Below are 20,205 nucleotides of genomic sequence, written 5' to 3'. Positions count from 1 at the left end.
AATGAATAAAACTAACCACATGTTTATGGCCATTTACTTTAATACGTTAAAATAAAATCATTTTGTCGGAAGCTTAAATAAGTACGAAACGAAATTTCACCTTAATAATATTATTATAGTGTTATTACATTATCTCCAAAAAATGGGAGTCAATCTATACGTAATATATAAAATTCCCATGTCACAATGTTCGTTCCCATACTCCTCCGAAACGGTTCGACCGATTCTTATGAATTTTTTATTGCATATTCAGTAAGTCTGAGAATCAGCTACTATCTATCTTTCAAACCCCTAAATGATAAGGGGTGTCCACTCAAAAAACCTTTTTATTTTTTAGACAAAACTTTTTGTTTTTATTTTTTTAGTATACACTATACAGCCTACAAAAATTCATACAACCCTTCATTGTCACCCCTTTACGGTCAACCCCTATTTTTTATTTTAGTAGATAGTTATTTTTATTGAACTAAAAAAATCCTAGAAATAATATACATGTCAAAACGTTTGCCGGGTCAGCTAGTAGTGTGATAAAATTAACGAGGTTAATGGCCCCCTTCCACTCCTCTCACGGCCCTCTAAGTGCTGGGTTATTTCAAAATAATACGAAACAATCATTAAGTTTGGTTGACAAAAAAACGTAAAAACAAAAATCAATGTAAAAGTCGCCTAAGCGTTTCCGCTTATGTGGGGCTGAATAAACACTTCATTAAAATATCTTCGACATTTCTTGGAAGTCTTGATTATATGTATATTTCAATTGTAAAATTCAAGACCCCATGGGGTATGTTTAAACATTAACGTCTTTCACTGGCTATAGAACCTCTTTGGTTATTAAAAAATAAAATGACACAAAGTGTAAACAAACCATCGTTGAAAGCATTCAATGCTGTGTGAACTTAATACAATCTTTATTGGATATAATACTTGGAAATAGAGCGTTTTTTTAAGTTTTTATAAAGCCACAATGTTGTCAGCTGCGAAAGTACGAATTCATGGAATGCAAGATGAGAACTGGGTTATTAAAGATAAGATCAACCAATATCGTGGTCTTATAAAATTATATGGTAAGAATAAAACCTATAATATACGAGTATGTATATGCTTATTTGTTATGTAATGTATATCACCGAAAATATTTATTAAAAAAAATATTTTTTGTTCGATAGTCCATAAATATCGGATTATTACTTTATTATGTCGGTATTGGAATTGTAACCTAACATTAATTACGTTACAATTGTATTATTAGAAGCCCAAACAAAATGTAAGCAATCATCAAGAACTTGAAGCCAAAATGAGAACTTTAGTTTTTCCCACACTCATAAATTGTACCATTCTTGTTTCCGATAATGTCCAAAAAGGTCAACTACACTTATATTAAAGAACCCTTAAATAAGCTAAGTTACATTTTTGTTCGCACCGCAACCCCGCTACCCGTAATTATAACTTATTATAAGCTCATGTTTTAAACAATTAAAGCGAGTTGACACCCAGCTTCAAACAAAAATTTTTATTAAATACATTTGAACATCCCTCCAACAACCAGTACCGAACATAACTCTAGGTACAAGTTATATTGTTAGGATTTTATGACATGACTTTATGGATAATTGGCAGCGCAGTTGACTTGGTCATTTCAATTAAACTACACGTTTCCTTTAACAGGGTATAGCTGTACTATCTATAGGTAAACATTGACAAGGATAGTTGTAGTGACCGAATCTCTCTTTTCGGTTTATATGAATGAATTAAGAATTTAATGTAAGAATCGAAATCTATTACGCTATAGACTTTTAATGTCTATAGTTTGTAAAATCTTATTCATCCCATAAAAAAGGTTGGATTAAAAGCAAACATGAAAATCCCCTCTCTTTGAATTTGCTGTATAATATGTCCAAGAGTTTTGGGTAACTAATACGCGAATGGTTCTTTTTGCTTGTATAAGGAGCGAAACTCCTTCTGGTTTATGTGTAAAACGCAAATATTTTGATTCGCTCTAAAATTGGTTCTGGTACCGGATTGTCTTAGTTGGCATTTTAGTCAGCTTAGTAGGAAGCTTAGCTTCTCGCTCATCAGATTTTTGCCCGAAACTAATCTATATAAACACCTTACATGATTCATACTTCGTCCAAAACTGTTGCTGACTATAATATAACGGTGAATAATGTAACCAATGTTATTGTTGTTATTTTTAATAATAATAATAGTTGTATAATTAATTCCTTCATCAGTTCTACTCATTGCACAAAAATACATTAAACTAATAAACAAGTTATTAAACTAATAAACAATTTATTAAACTAATAAACAATCTATTAAACTAATAAACAATCTATTAAACAATTTATCAAACAAAACATTGAATCTGAGCCGAAGCAAAATATATAATAAAATTGTTATTATGTCCCCTATTGTGTGACTTCTCAAATGACAATACATGCATAAATATCAATGGAAAACATCACTTTGAAAGCATTAACACGCAATAAACTGGAAATAGTTAACAATGAATTCTATGCATTTCCTATTATCTAAAAGTTTGCATTGTATAAGACTCCTGAGATTTGCATTGTCCTTGCTGTAATGTTTCTATAAAGGTTTCTTTAATGTCAAGATGTGGGTAGTTGTGACGTTGATATTTACTAGCCATTTGAGTAGACTTACATTTAATAAATATCTTTATTAACATCGCCAAATGTTTTTGAAATTATTTTTCCCAGATAAGTAAGGCTTACGACCTTATTATTCATATTATAATCCTCAATGCGCTAAAGAATATTTCGACGTATTTATTACATGAGAGCAATAAGGTCTTTAATTATATTTAAGGCTTATAGTATGTTTATGATTATATAAAGAACGCCCGATTAATTCACAAGCAAGCTGATTTTAGCAATCAATGAAATTATTATAACGGAACTTTAGAAATTAAATTACGCATTCGTCTGTATTTTATGTAACGCTTAGTAAACAGTTATTGGTTAAAATGTTTTACTGTTAAAGACAATAACTACCAAAATTACGATAAGTCTAAGCTTTATCTCATTAGATAATCTTAGTCTATGAAATATTAAAATACTCAAAATAACTAATTATCAAATTAACACAATTTATTGACGCGTTAGTCATTACTAAACTTACTTTATAATCCCTTAATATAACTAAGGCGATACCAAGACCACAACTAGCAAGATTGCCTCATTAATTTAATGTCTCATGTACCATAATAAGCTTTATTGTTATGTGTTAAGGTTTATTTTACAATTGAATAAAATTTAAAAATAATCAATATCTCGGAAAGTTCTTTCTGCTAAGGAATATTCTTAATTGAGCGCAACACAAGTTGGATCTTTCACCAGAGTCACATTTACTTATTCCTATTTAATCCTATGACAGAATAAATGAATTCTAGAATTATTGTGATCTACTTGTACCTGTTGCCATAAAAATATGAGGAACCTTATTTTATGTTTTATAAGTCTCATTTATCGTACTTCAATAAGCTTTTATGAAATAAGTATTGGTTTTTTAATTCAAAGGTAAATTATAGGAATATAAGCAAAGTTTTTTTTGATATTACAGAACGTGATAGGAAAATCCATGAGGGGGACTTGTCGAAGCAAAAGAAGAGATATTGTCGTGATATTCGACAGTTACGAAAGGATATTACGACTAAGCGGGAGGAATTGGGCGTAGCTGTCTATGGGGACCAGCAGTTTCTACGTAATGCATTTCAGGAACATAAACGCTTGCAGCTCACTTATATGAATAGTCAGGCGGATGTAAGTATTTTTATACTACTATATAAGTAGTTCGGACATGTCGGCAGGTCAATTAAAACTGCAGCCAACATGGATTCCCATATTTTCAATGGGTAGATAGCTTGCTTTTAATAAAGTATGCTTTAAGTTTAAAATAATTTATTTAAATTTATTTTTACTATTGAATATTTTTTCATGAAACTTAGCTTCAGGAATTATTTCTATTTATTCCATTGTTATTCCTATAAAAGTCCTTGCAAATAACAATATTAAATTCATTAAATAAATCCAGACATCGTATATTGTGCACTAAATTAAATATATAAACCATAACTTTCCATTAACTAGTCTTGTAATCCGATTACGAACTTCATGCGCTCATGTGTTAAATATTTTATTAGCAATTGGTTCCCATATTGAACAATCTTAAATAGATGTGGCTGTTTTTTTAAATAGAACTGACAGAACTATTTTACTGGAATGAAATATATCATACAAAATGCACAAGTATTTTTTAGATTGCGACCGAGAATCTATATTAATGTTTCGTGAGAGAAAAATATAGAATATAAATAAAAAATCCTACACAGCTAAGCTAAGTCACGACGATCTGTTACCGTATTTAATTCAATCTATAACTTTCTTTAGATATATAAAAAGCGTAAAATTAAAAAGCATTTCGAATTGAATTAGTATTAACTATTTTATAGAAGAATTTTACCAAGGTATTATATTCTCTAATAACCAAACTTGAACTAAAAGGGATAAATTCAATAATCTTTCAATCTAATAATAATAAATTATTTGATACCTTTGAAATTGCTTACTGTTTAATGTGAATTTTAAAGTATTTTTTTCTAAAAGCGGCTTCGATAAATTTACACTATTACACGTGTTTTTTTAATTGAAATCTATTGGTGGCATATTACTACGTACATACCTACAGCACGATCGAAACTTGTAAACAACGGAAGCTTAGCAAAATCAGGTGATCACTGCTTAATTTCAAACGTTCCATTCTCAACAAGTGTTTTATTATATCTATGACAGCTCTGTACTACTGACAACATAACAGAGTTCCTTAATTAATAATGCACAGGACTACCACAATTAAAAAATGTATTAGGATTTATATGAACAATGTTTTAATTTTCAATTTTTTTGTCTTTATAAATTCTTATTACACTATAATTCTATAGTGTAGCAAAATTCACGCATATCATTCTAATACTTTAATTACTTCAATTTTATGAAATAGGTTATAATATTGGCGTTTATACATTTATTAATTGAACATATAGGTACCCTTATATTTATTAAAATTACTTTAAATAAGCGAACTCGCTACGTTGTAGTAGGTATATTTGATTTGTTTAAACGATAGGTTAGTTTAGTTAGTATGGCACAAGTAACACAAGATATTCAAAGTAATTATTGCATTACATTATTAACAAAAAGAATACAGATATTTTTTATCTATTGGACAAAAGGTATTTGAGTAGATTTTGCGACTCAACTCTGTCCAGTCCAGTCAATCTAATCAAATGGGCTATGCTTGACAGCTTCTACGCACAGGTGAATTACAAAACAAACTCAAGATGAAAAATAAATCTTGTAATAATTTATCTCTAAAATATAAAAGTATCTCTAACTTTTATTTAGAATTGTGTAATGTCCCATCAACTTCTGAATATAATAATATTTATTATATTTTCCCATATTTGAACGCTTTTCAGACTCATATGATTGAAAATCCGTATTGAAATTGCAGTCTCCAATTCACTGTAGTTACGTAATTGAAAATCGTAGAGTTATTACTTTATAACGTTAAGAAATATGTACGTTATATTAGATATAAATCCTATTATTCGATGTTAATAAACATTTCTTTTAATTGGTACAGAAATAGAATGGCGGATTTCCTGTACAAAAATAATAAAACAAATATCTTGTTTTGATTACGAGTTAGTCGAGGCGTAGCTAATACATGGGAAAAATAAAGAGTAATTAAAACCATGGAATCATAAGAATTTAAATTCTATTTACAGCGAGTATTGGAAAGTATCCATCAAGAAAATTTTAATAAAAGGAAACAGCTTGATAGAATTCGCTATACGAAGAAAAAGAAAATGGAGACGTTTCGCCTAACCCAGGTTTTTTTGAGATAATCTTACATTGAACAATAATATAACATACATATGTATTTTAATTATATACTTTTATAAAAGTATTTAAATTTTTTCGTTTGTAGTTTGGTAGTTTTTTATAGTTTAACATAACTTTAACATGACATAAAACAAAAAGATTTCTGAAAATTGGACTATGTACTTATAATAATCGATATTATAGTACCAATTGTAACACATTTGAAACTAGACAGTCCAGTATGCGGCTGGCTATATTTGTTTCGCGACAACAAATATTACGTATTAATATTCAAAGTACCCGTAAAAAAAAATTTATTTAATTTTATTTTATGTAAAAAAAAAAACAAATGTATACTATCTAAGTTTTATAGCTTTGTATTGTTATCGGTATTTTGAGAATGAATACTAATAATATTATTACTAGTTTATTTTAAAGTAATCAGCAACGAATTCAATTACACTAAAAATACATCAATTACGCGGAGAAATACACTAGTAAAAACACAAACCCGCGTTTTAGTCAACCCGTCAGCCAATAATATATTAAATTGTAATGATATAAGAAAATAATTGTTGTAACATAGACATAGAACAAGTAAATAGAATAGCGATATTTAGTAAGATTAAATCCTAAGTCATCTGCTAATTAACGGAGTATTCAGTCAGGTGATTAAATTATTTAGAGGATGCTTCAGTAACTTCAGTATGAAATTATTATGTCCGTAGTACTCAGATATTTGGATGCATTAATCTGTAATTATCGTTCAAGTGTTGTTGATGCCAGAAATGGAATAATATTTTACACATGCACGATAAACAACATAACTTAATAAGGTTTCTTACCTCAGAAAATATAATGCTTTATTACCAAAAATAAGAGAAAGGAACTAGACAAACTAGAATTAATAGCATGCATAAACTTTGTAGTAGTTAAATATTAGAAAGATGGATATTGGTTAACTTTATAACCCTTTATTGGCCTCAGATTACATCCGTTTCCTTAATAATCATAGAAAAGTAGGTGATCAGTTTTCTGTCTCACACATACCATCGACTTTTGGACTTGAGGCATGCCGTGCATTTTCTCACGTGCGAGCGAATGTTAGATGCACATATTATACAGAACGTCCATTGGGGCACAGCCGGGGATAGAACCTACGACCTCAGGGAGGAGCCGCACTATGTAACTACTAGGCCAACAACGCTTCTCGAGGTTTTAACTATTCACTATTAAATATTATTTAGTTGGAATCAGCGGAGTTACGTGATCGCCTACTGTTCGAAGTTGGTGGAAAACTGCCCGCAGAGAAAAAGGAGCAGGCTGTTGCTAATTATGTTCAACGCGCTAATATAAAAAAGAATGCAGCGTTGGCCATAAAAGTTATGTACAAGAAAATTTTGGATATACTCAAAAAGGTAACTTTGTCCTATCTCCTATACAGTTATTATTAAACCTTTTAAAAAGTTATCCAAAATAGATATTAGTTTACCCTGTCTACCTATAAGTTTAGATTTATTTGATTTGTTAACAGTTACCATATTCGAGTTTCATACATATTAAGTCAGTTTCACAATAATTGTACTTAAAACTTATTTTCATCTTTCATACCATTTTATTAGTAGTTTATATCTATGGACACGAAACGATAAAATATTCTTCTGTATTTTGTATTTCTGTACTTCTATACTATTAATGTATTTTTATCTATTGTGCACATTTATAATAAATTAAATAGGCTCCTTAACATCAACCCGCTCTCAGCCCACGATTTCAAAACATGTTAACGGATTAGCTGCTGAATATATCTTACACAGTTGGAGTTGTTACTGAAATTTTACATATGTACCTTTATCTAACACACGTACACACGTGCTCCTACACACACATGCGTGCAGTGCGGGGCATCTCGTAATGCGGTTTGGTGTTGACAAAAGTACGTTATAAAAAGTTAAATTTGTATAATTATTGTGATTACAATTTATAAGTATAATAGTTAAGTTTGCTATGGTAGAGCTGGGAACACATTAAGATTATAATAATTAATTTATTTGATGTAATTACATTGATTGTATGTACCGTTGTTCTGAGGGCCTTTGATTTTTGGTGAAATAATTGTGTCGCTTTGGCACAGAATTTAGTCTTAATAAAATAATTGCTTATATCGGAATGTTATGAGAAATCCAACGGGCTTATTTTCTAAAACTCTTAATAAGTATTAGATTTCATACGTTGTAAAGTAAATTTGCCGTATTTTACGTATCTCGGTTCGGTGCTGAATTTAGCAACTCACTTCAGAAACTTTAACTAGTAAATTGTAAAGCTTCAGTATTCCGCTTATAACTGTTATATTTAATTTAAATATATTTGATAGCGTAGGTTTCATCTGTATAATTCAGAAAGCTTATTTTCAATGAGTCTCTTAAACCTACACAATACACCTACAGATGTGGAAATATTGTGCCTTTTATTAGATCATTACTGTTTTTTTAGCTGCCCCCGCGAACTTGGTTTTGCCTTAATATGATACCCTATAGAGATTTCGCGTTCACAAAAGCAGTTTTTAGGTATTAGAAATTATTTTTTCTCTCCATAAAAACCTTCCTACAAGGAATAAATAAAAATAAAATTACTCGAATTTGTCCCGCCGTCCTCGTGGTTTTGGCTTGGCCATATAGTTTGCGATTTATTTTTATATATATAACTATACTCTGATTTTTAATTCCGTAGAATTCTGACATTTCAAAAGTGTTGCTACTAAAAAAGTTCTCCACCGAAAAAGGGACAAATTTCACTTATTTGAGGGCATTAAATAAAATACCAAACTACCAACAAATATTTAACAAACAATTATTTAATATCACGAACAATATATCGAATGAACTTTAATTACTTTATTTTATTCTTTAGCTGGCATCACTGCCTACTAATTGCAGGTTTAGTAAACCTTTAAATTGTTATCTTTTCTTGTGCGTACTGTTTTTGATGAAAAGGGATGTAATTATCACTCGCCGTTAAACCACTTTTAATGTGGACAATACCACGCTCACTAAAATGGATACATTTACTAACAAATAAAATGTATGGATAGACTCAGACTCGTATTGAAATTGAAAAATGTGCCCGGCCAAAAAGGTTTACCATCTCTGACATATCAAAAACTGATAGCTGTCAGAATTCTACGTAATTAAAATCAGTTTGTATATAAATAAATGTAAAATAAAAAATGAATGAAACATGTACTCGATGAAAGATTTAGTATACCTAAGTTTCATAGAACTTATGCTAAAACCACACATGTTTTCATTATGTTCTTCTTTCTTTGTAGGTAGGGCGGGTCATGACCCCATAACCCTGGATCCGTCCTTGACCAGATAGTTGTTGTGGATTTGATTAATAAATTACTTGAATAGTTGCTTGTAACGCGTGATACGAAAAACTACCTCTTAATAACATAGATTTTGTACGCTTAAATATAGACTAACCTTCTAATAAGGGCACGTATTATTCGCTGTATTACGTTGTCAACGAATTACATAAGTCAACGCAGCTTTTTTACTGTCCGTGATCTAATAAAAGTTCTAAATTTTTTTAGTACCTATTATAATTAATTAAATTATTAATTTTGTAAATATTTTTTAGGTTGTTTTTCTTAATTAATTTCTTACGTGTGTTTTTATTTCGAGTGTGATTTTTTTATTGGATGTGCATTCTTCTTGATTTAGGGTCGATGATTAGATAAAATAATATAATATAATATAATATAATATAATATAATATAATATAATATAATATAATATAATATAATATAATATAATATAATATAATATAATATAATATAATATAATATAATATAATATAATATAATATAATATAATATAATATAATATAATATAATATAATATAATATAATATAATATAACTTAAGTTCTTAAGTTTTTAAGTTTTAAGGATTTCCGAAAATACAGTAGCTATATAGATTCCTGCAAATACTTTGGTATTGAATCATTAGAATGTCGACGTAAACAATATGACCTTATATTTTTACATGCTATTTGCAACGGTTTAATTGACTTATTGCCGCTGTTACTTTTTCACGCCCCTTCTTCACACAATACAAGGCAAACGCAACTATTTAAAATTCCTCGGTTTAATTCAAACTATTTGCGTAACTCAGTCATGCATCGTATACCTTCGGATTATAATAGGAATTACCAGCAAATAGAAATATTTAATGTAACTAAAAAATGCCTAAGAAATGATATAAAAAATCTAGTATCTTTTATTAAATAGAATGGCTTTGTTATTCCTTCTTTATAATAGATATGTTGTAATGAACTGTGAATCGTAGAATTTAGAATTTACATACATACTTACATATATTCTTTGTAATTTTTTTTGTATTTTTTGTATTTGTATAGGTGTAACTGTGTTTTATGTATGTTTAAATGTGTATTCCATTTTTGGCTCTTGTGTATAGTGTAATTTTTTGAATATTGTATAGTACTTGTAAGTAGCTGTAGGAATACCATTAAGCAAATAAATAAATAAATAAATAAATAAAATAAATAAATAATATAATATAATATAATATACCACGTAAAGTATCTACCTAATTATAATTTCACGTACGTACGTTTACGTAATTTTTCGTATAACCCCATTTGTACATTTCAATTAAATTTGTTGTATGTTAATACGCAAAAGGCTTAGCTACGCTAGTATGTAGCGATTGAATGCTTAAATTTTTTTAGGACTCTTCATATTTCACTATAGTCTTGGAGGCTTTGAAAATCGACTGTAGGGCCCAAGGCAAGTGCCTGATGGGTGCAACAGAAATGGGACAGTTGGCAATGGAATATCTTGACGATAGAAAGTTTGAATTTAGTAAACTAGAGAAGGAGATAAAAGTTAATATGAAAGAAAGACAAAGGACATTGAAACTCGTCCGACGGGAAGTAGCTTATTTGACTGACTCATTTCCAAATTTAATCAGAAAAGAGGTATGTTATACAACATATTTATTTAGTGGAAATGTTTTATTATTACATATGGCTGGCTTTTTAATTCTTAATCATCGGTGACGCTATAACCTTTCAGGTATGTGCTTAAAATTTCGGTATTGTAATTATTTGTTATCATAGGTGATCAGCCTTCACACACTGTAGACTTTTTGGGTCTTAAGGTTTCCGGGGTAGCAAGAGTTGTACGCTGAAACCACCAGGCCAAGAAGGCTCACGTCTTCACGTTTTTAAATAGGCAATTGCCTATTAAAACCTGATCGATAGAGGCAAAATGGTGTCTGCCCCATGCCTATTATATTTATTATTGATTATCTATACAAAATATTCGTTTCGTGATATAATCTTAAGCACCGTAGTAAAACAATTTTCCTTAATAGTAACTAATATTTAAGTAATGGAGATAAGAAAGTTTTTAATACAGCGATAGAAAGCAAAATCGTTGTTTATATTTCTATAAATTTACAATATTCCCCAAGTATCGGAAATCAAATTCAAAAGCGAATATTAGGTTTGGTTATTACAGCTGCGATATTAATTTGTAGTGGCACATAGTTGATAGACTTTTGTTCACGTTCGTCCATCGTTCTATTCTATAGCACGTCGGTGTTTGTATTGTAGTTTGAAATTTAATTTGAATTCGTGTATTAGGAGGCAACAAATCTAGATGATTTATATGAAGATGAAGACACGGGCAGCAAGCACTCGGTACATTGGGAACTCGAGGAAGTGATGGGAATCTGTAAGAAACTCCAAAAGGCCACCCTTGTACCGTCGTTTGACAAAATTCTTTTACGGTAAACTGTAATTTGGGGCATAGCAAAACTTTGTTAGATTTATTAATTCGATTTGAATATTTTATTATTAAGTTGTCTGCTCCCATCCTGCGCCTGTCATGCAATAATTCAGCGTTAAGACCGGTCACCAGATATTTGCTCACTATTTTGCCTGAACGTACGAGAGTTATAACGTCGCCTGCCATGCAAGCAGCGGCAAAATATTCTCGCCGACGATTCTCAACGCTCCGCGCTTGGCACGGACTATTAGTTGGTGACGCAGCGGTGTATAGGACATAGTCTCTTAACATAGTCTAAGAATATTTCTTAGATAACAGTCTAAGACGGTATAAAGCGGTGTAGTCAGTAGAAAGAAAAATAATATTCATAACTTTAATATAATATTTTTTTGGAAAAGCAAGCAAGCAAATGATATTTATCGTTGGGACTTAAATCATCTTTTATACATGATTTAGATTAAAGGAGCAGACGTATCAGACCGAGCGTCTTATGATGCAATTAACGTTGAATAGTGCAAAGAGGGACGCTCTCATAGAAGATCGAAAACACGCAGTAATGATGTTGGACACTTTGAAAAACGTGGGACAAGAGAAAACTGCGCAGTAAGTTTTGTTATTCAGATTAATGGGAATAAGGTAGAACGGGAGTACTTTGTATTGTTTTGATCGTTATGTATTACGGCTTAGAATTGACAGTACATTTTGTGTGTTGTTTGTGTTTCACTTTGAGTATAAAAGTACGAAACAATAATAATAAGAATTTATTTATTTAAGCAGACTATCATAGGTCAATTTGGTTTTATGGTTATAATGTTTATTGTTTATGGTAACAATGATTACAGACTTGTCGTTAACTAGCTGTCTCTTCCATACCAGAAATATCTTATCGCTTTATCATTTTGAACTTAGTTTAGTCGCTTTGACCCGAAGAACAAGAAAACAGTAATCTTTGATTGTCGATTTCAATATTATTTCAGGACGCTATGACTCTTTACGGGTGGCCTCAGAATGCATCTTTCTACGATCATTTTCTTCTATATACAAGAAGGCGATAAGTTTTCTGTGCAATGTCGATCAAGGATATGTCGTATTTCTTAATCTGTTCAAAATTATCTTAATTGCATACGAAGGAAGCCGATTTCCCGAACCTTATTTATTTTAATTTCAAAGTCCGATAGTCTATAAATCTTGTGAATAGAATTTATTAGGGAACTGGACACGGATTAAACGAAGTTGTATTGAAATGCAGCAGTCGGCGAAATAGACAAATTTCGGCCTTTGGTCACATTTTGTACGAGTACTCTTGTTCACTGGAACGTTTGTCGAAATCCTATAGTTCAAGTTTTCCGAACCAGTTATATTGTTTTTTTTGCTTTTACGTATTTGCTCCTGTCTAGGGCAGACATTTGAATTTAAAAATAGATTTTTCCAATGCTTGAGTTTTTAACCTACCGACTAATATTACAGATAAATCAATTGTTACACTTGATAATTTGAACATAATGCCATACATCACTGTAATTCCTTAATAATAGACGTTGTATTACGGCTTAAGTGAGCATTAATGGGACTTAATCTTATGCTAATTGCATCGTAGCTTATTAGCGTAAATTTATAACAATGTATAGGTTAATGTAATATTACTTTTCAAGTTTTAACAATAATATAACACACCGGCGACGATGACATTGTAGTTACAATGTGGATATAACACGCTTGTTGATTTGAATATTAATGCGTGCAATTATGTTCAATACGACAATAAGCTCAATTTTGTGTGACATGAGCATTGTGCACGTTCGGCTCGAGTCCTACTATTAGATTAGTTGGCATTTAGTACAGCTGCGAGTCTGAATCTATTCAATTTTCGACTTTATAAGCAAAGAGCCTGGTCAAATAAGCCGGCATGGAACGTGACCGTTGGATGCTCCGGTGGTCATCAGGCTGCGCTCACCTTACTCAGCTGACGCCATATATTAAATTTTTTTTTAATATAAGTGTAATATTATAATATTTATAAGGGACTTCCTTCTACAACGAAAGTATTTGGAATCTTTTCCTGCACCCAAATTCATATTTCCAATCCAATCCATCTAGAATCAATGTTTGTAAGAGATTCTCTAAGGATCAAATTAGTTCACTATAGATTTAATCGGAAGACAAGAAAGCTCTTTTAATGTCCTCCAATCCTACTTAATCAGTCGGAAATTATATTGAATTTATTTAATATACTCTGAGTTTGGCTGCTAGCTATGGAAATTGGTGTACCAATACACGTTAAAGCCAATAGACAATAGCCAATAGACGTAACAAGTTTTAATAAGTTAAGTATATTTTTACGTTTTAAAACGTCACTGAATAATTAGAATTCAGTTACTTGAATACAAAGGGTTTAGTCGTTGGTTTTTTTCGCCTAATTTATTTATTACATGATAAATAAATGCTTATGCTAATGTATATATCTGATGAATAATAAAAATATATTATACATATATCACAAAATTGTAGTCAAATGATCTATCGGTTTTTTATTCTGATAACTGCAAGAATTTTTATTTTATATTTAGCAATATCTTTGGTATTAAACAGCATCCACGATAATTATATTTTGTACGGAAAATTTGTGTGACGGTGACATGCGATCGCAATATAATTATAGACAAGCAAAATATAATTATAGTCCAAACTCGGAAGCTTCGATCTGTTTTACAGACATTTTGTATAGAGATGTTACGATTTCAGGAAGTGCTTTGAAAATTTAATAGGTCCATTTTCATTGTAATAAAAATTTCATTACGATACATATTTAGTCAAGTTTATTGAATAATTTTTCTCAGTAGGTCGGATATTCTATTAACTCCTATAAGCCTTTCAATCTTCTGTGATTTCCAACGCAAAACGAAGATTATTTTTGCTAGGAATCGGGTGTATGGCTTGCGGGCTGTGTGGGTTGCAATTAATAATAGGCAATATAAGAGGGGTTATTTTTAATTTACTTGAGTAGATCATAAGACTGATAATAAGACCGTCGCTTATTTTATTTTATATGTAAGTGATGGTAAAACATATGTTGTCACAGAATAAATTTATTTAGGAGTTCATTCATTCCAATGGTCTCAAACTAGAGCAAATTAGTTATTATTACTTAACTTTTTTAGTAAAATCTTTATATCAATTAAATTTTTGCTACGTCACAAAAAACGTTTAACTCAGAGTAAGTACTTGTTATTAAAGAAAAAGTTTAGTGACTTAAAAATAAAGTCTCTTATTGTAAATACTAAACAATAAATATTATTTCATAAAACCTGGTTAACCCTTAATTTGGCGGAGATCCGAGTTGTTTTATTTTATGAAATAAGATGTATATCTGAAGTCCTAGGGTTAAATACAACTTAGGAAAATTAGACAAAAAAATATTTTCCTTTCAGATTTTCAGGAAATCAACGTTCATTACAGTGAACACTGCGAAATATGTTGAGGATAACAAGTAATTTGTAATGTTCACTGTGGTAAACGTTGTCAAATTAGTGTCATGTAAACAGGTAAATTAAAAACATTATACATATCATTAAAACAACTTATTTATTATGAAAATGTAAAAAACAATTGCGAGGATTTTTTCCCTTAACAAAATAAAGTCTCACATTGCATTTTATACAGTTGTTACAGTTGTGTTTTTCTGGCAAAACTTGCATCGCCCCATGTCTTCTTTTGTGCTGGGAAAATGTCCTGTATTATCGAATCTGATGGGGCTTGTAGGCCTGGCTGATCTTGGGTTTATAATTTTACATTCTTGTATATTTTCACGAGGTATAGATATAGATATTTTTCTTTGTTAAACTTAAGTAAATTTCATATCGGAAAACTTTCAATGACTTTGATTTTCGTTGACTTCCCTGACAGTTACGTTTATACAATAGCCATGCATTATTTATACACACATCTAGAAGTTGGCTAAATATTCCTATGTACCTTCTAGTTTTGAATGGAACTTTATATAGTGACATCAGCATATCACCCAGGTCCACACCCCCCATATGTTTATTATACTCGCGAACTATTTGCGGACAATCCACTTCTATTTTTGTTTCTGTTCTTTGCAATTCCTTTTTATTATTTATACTGGTTCAGATCCAATAAATGAGCTTATAAGAGTTACAGGTTTATTATCATTCCAGCGTACTATAACTAATTTGTTTGCATCACAGACAACTTGTAGAGTAGATTAATAGACAACAAAATAGAGGGGAGCGTTTTCACGCTCCCCTCTATTTTTTCTTCATCACCTTTTCATCCGGTAGCAACTTTTCAGCTCCTCTAATCCGGTTGCTTCGTATTGTACCAAGACCAAAGACACCGTAGTTTTCTTTCAGTATGTAAAAAAGCTCTGGCGATGAGAAAAAATTAAAGAAAAACCAAAAGAAGCCCACCACAAAGCACATTATTTGTAAATAAAAGTTATCCCTAATTTGGCAATGTTCATCACAATAAACATATCAAATTGACAGTACTTATTCGAGTATTTGGCAGTGTTCACTGTGATGGACAACCAAGTTTGCCTCCAAATAAAAGTTACCAAATTCACAAAACACTACGTAAAACCCATTCCAAACCAAAGCATAAGTATTGTTTAGCAAATATAAACCATAAAAAGTTAGTTTAGTGAAATTGTTATATTTCACTAAACTTTTTAATTAAAAAAAATTTACCTTGCGAAGAATCGAGTGCCCGCGTCTCGCTGACATCTTGTCTCGATAATGACAGATAAACGATGTTGCCATTTGTAGATTTTTTTTTTTTTTGTACCGATAAATACAAATTAAACTTGCTATAACTAAAATAAAAACCGAAAAATAGTAGAAAATAGTCGCTCATTATTTATTTTTTATGAGTGTTTATCACAGTGAACATAATCATATTAAGGGTTAACGTTAAAAAAATAAGTGTGGTTTCTATAAAATAAGCCGTTAAAGTTCTAATTTATTTCGTTCGAAATTCTATTCCTTATACCATTTGCCGCAGAACCAATTTACTATGAAAAATGTTTATATGAATTATTGTGAAATTCATCTGCAGTCTCTTTGTTGAAAGAAAATTCTAAGGATAGTTGGAACTCGAAACGAGAATTTTAATTAAAATGAGATCTTTTGTAAACGCAGTTCGTAAGATTAAGTCGTTATGGGACGGTTATGAAGATCTAATATTTCGTTTGAGTTTCGACTATTTGTGTTCTAAATAACATTAATTCTGAGAAACGCTAGTTTTTCTAAATATGCGAATTAGTTTAAAGTCATGTTCAACGAAATCTTTTGACTTGCAGGTATGTGACTGAAAAGAACCAGCTGAAGGCTGCGTTAGAAGCTGAAGATCGCGAGGAAAAGAATTTAACAAACGCTTTGAATGACAGAGGACAACTTGTTATCGAAATGAAGACTTCTTTACAACAAATTAATCAGTTGCTGTCGAGTGTTGGTGGGCGTTGTCTTATTATCTCATTGTAAATTTGATTTACCATAAAGTATAACTGTTGCCTGGTAGATTTATAATTCGAATGCTTTAATTTTTGCGCCAATAATTTATTCAGTATACGATAGAATATAACAATTGCAGTAATCAATTCAGAGGATTATTGATTTAACTTTTTATTTTATTTACATTAGATGTCTATGGAAACCTTTTTCAGGAGCACCGAATGTTCCTAGGAGGCCAGTGCCAGCTGCGATACAGTATGCTCTTGAAGATATGATACAACCAGTGCCCGAGGTTGAAGCCGACTGTAAGTTCGAGTATATGTAACAAATAACTTAAATAGATCTCAATGTTATTTTAGTTTTTTTAACAATGAAATTGAATTGACATCAATTGAATTTTTACTGTCGTTGGTGTAGCCTTCTACACATTTTTCTTAAGGTTTTCGTTAGACTTAATTTTACTATATGAATTTGGAAACTAAGTATTAATATGAATAAATATCTACAATTATCCGCTTTTGTTGCTTACTGGTTAAGTCATGTGGCGTAAAATCTAGAGGTACAGGGGTTGATTGCCGGTGCAGCACTATTTGGGTTAGGACACAAACAGCTAATAACCGGTAAGTAAATCATCCATGAAAAGGCAGACGCAGGGTTATGTCTGTCCCGTGCGTGCGTCCTGTTTAGTAAAAATTAATCCTGAATCATAAATATGAATCAAACATATACCCTATTAATATAGTTGACAAGCTGATTCTAACGGCAAGACAGAAACTCAACGTTCTAATCCAGGCTGTGTCCAAGATGGATGTAACAGCCGATGTGAGGGCTAATGCTAATGCGTTCTATCACGGTATTTTGGCCAGGACTATGCGGGATAATTACAAGGAGGAAGTCGTCGCTGAAGGAGGTAAGAATCAGTTTATTGAATCTGCAAAAACGGCACGGTAACGTATCAAAATTATTTATATCTAATAATTATTTTGTTTAAATTATACGATGTTTGTCGATACACCACCTTACATATAAAGAATTTATGATAGTCACTTAAATAAAAATATATATATCTTTAATAACTACGTTTAAGATAGTGTAAGAGGGTTTTAATCAAAAAAAAGGATACTTTTAGATTATATAATATTTATATAAACACATGAAAACGTATATTGACCTTTTGACAGCTGGTAGATAAATAATGTCCACCCCCTTATGCGTCGAAATCACTCGGTTTTCGTTGTTTAAACTTGTTTTCCATACAATGATAAATAATAAAAAGTAAGTGGCCGAAATTAGTTAAACTGCGGAGCTCTGTACTTTATTTTGTCGCTTTATTATCCTAGCCAGTAATAAACTCGACTATAGGCATCATACGTACCGAACTTTCTAAGAAATTCATTCTTTTGTTTACAAATTGGGATTGCTTGAAGGTGCTTTATCACGATGAATAAAAAAATTCAACATTTCTGGTGCAGCAAAAGACATCAGGCGAAAATAACAGACTAAGAATTGTGTTTTATGTCACTAACACTAGTCTGAAATAAACTTTTTTCTTTTTCTAATACAGATTTTTCTTTAACGATAGCTCTTTGTAACGTCAAAATTTGCACAGTCCTTTGAGTGTCGCTATATAGCGTTTACACTGTACATGCAACAGTGGACGGAAGCTTAGCTTACGTTATAAGCTTAGAAGTTGCTTTTACAGTGAATATTGTAAGACCACTCTGTAAATACTTGAGCCGCTAAAAGCTACAATTGCTATTACTTTCTATTGTATTTGAAGACTAGCTTAATTCTATTGAAGTCGGATTGGCTGACAGTTAAATATAGAATTGTTGTATGGTCTTATTAAAGCGGTTTACACAGCAGCCAGTAGTAGTATATAAGTCTCGTACACTTATTGAGACATGTACGTTTATGAAGATGATAACACTTTTGCGAACTTGCGAACTGTGGAATCGGCTCCCGGGGGGGTCTTCCCTCAGAGATACGACCTCCAAATGTTCAATAAGCGAGTCTACTCCTCCCTCAAAGGCCGGCAACGCACCCACTAAAAATGGGTGTCTATGGGCTGCGTAGACTGCCCTTTTTGGTCGTCCCGCAAGCTCGTTTGCCCCCCTATAATATATAAAAAAAAAACAATAAAAATACGTTTAATACTTATAGTAATCCTTTATTTTATTTAAAGGTATAACCAAACAACAATTTTTTTCAGGATTAATTGAGTTTGAGATGGAAGATCCGAATGTCCCAAGCCATGCTATCGTCAAATTGAGAAGTAAACAATTAGTTGAGGCTCAAGTCAGTGAATTCGATGTACCAGATGCTCCAGCTAAGAAATGATTTAAATTGTAATACGATCAAATCAATTTAAAATTATATACTCGTTCTGGAGGAAACATGTTTTATATATTTTCTTTTTGGGGTTTATAGAATATAAAATTTAATTGACTTAGTTGTTTTATTTTATAGGGATTCTCTTTATTTCAATTACACGTATTTCCTTCTCATTTGTGAACCCTAAACAATTACACAGTAAAATAACCACTTTTCAAAAATTTTTGTTTCAAAAGTATTTACTTTAAATAAGCAGTGTTGGGCTAGTGGCTTCAGCGTGCGACTCTCATCCGTCAGGTCGTAGGTTCGATCCCCGACTGTGCACTAATGGAATTTATTTTTATGTGCGCATTTGTCATTCGCACGAACTGTGAAGGAAAACATCGTGAGGAACGATCAGTCTGGCACAGGAGTCTGATCACCTACTTGCCTATTAGATTGAAAAATGATCATGAAACAGATTCAGAAATCTGAGGCCCAGACCTAAAAGAGGTTGTATCGCCACTGATTTATTTTATTTTATAAATAATGAGACATTAAAAATTCACATTTTTATGATAAATCTAGTACTGATAGTCTCATATTTGCGAACGTAATTAATAGCGGATATTTGTTTTTTGTAATTATACTTTGGAGGATATTTTAATTTTTTTTTATAAAAACATTTAAACATCACT

General features: G+C 31.1%; 1 protein-coding gene across 1 annotated transcript; it reads left to right on the top strand.

The window, feature by feature from the left end:
- Positions 1 to 867: 867 nt before the first annotated feature.
- LOC125062140 lies at positions 868 to 19,634 on the top strand. The gene is made up of 11 exons (XM_047667731.1): positions 868 to 1,064; positions 3,583 to 3,782; positions 5,810 to 5,914; positions 7,154 to 7,324; positions 10,661 to 10,909; positions 11,579 to 11,724; positions 12,180 to 12,326; positions 17,044 to 17,195; positions 17,407 to 17,499; positions 17,937 to 18,104; positions 19,407 to 19,634. Exons 1-11 carry the CDS (start codon positions 965 to 967, stop codon positions 19,532 to 19,534), a joined length of 1,659 nt encoding a protein of 552 aa, XP_047523687.1. The 5' UTR covers positions 868 to 964; the 3' UTR covers positions 19,535 to 19,634.
- The last annotated feature ends 571 nt before the right edge of the window (positions 19,635 to 20,205 follow it).

Source organism: Pieris napi, chromosome Z, assembly GCF_905475465.1.
Source record: "Pieris napi chromosome Z, ilPieNapi1.2, whole genome shotgun sequence".
Classification (NCBI taxonomy): domain Eukaryota; kingdom Metazoa; phylum Arthropoda; class Insecta; order Lepidoptera; family Pieridae; genus Pieris; species Pieris napi.
The sequence above is the reverse complement of the archived record's forward strand: the minus strand, read 5'-3'. Positions and strand labels throughout refer to the sequence as shown.

Coding starts and splice junctions, on each gene's coding strand:
- LOC125062140 (XM_047667731.1), top strand. CDS start 965: ATGTTGTCAGCTGCGAAAGTACGAATTCATGGAATGCAAGATGAGAAC. Junction 1,065..3,582: donor TGGTCTTATAAAATTATATG/GTAAGAATAAAA, acceptor TTGATATTACAG/AACGTGATAGGAAAATCCAT. Junction 10,910..11,578: donor CAAATTTAATCAGAAAAGAG/GTATGTTATACA, acceptor TTCGTGTATTAG/GAGGCAACAAATCTAGATGA.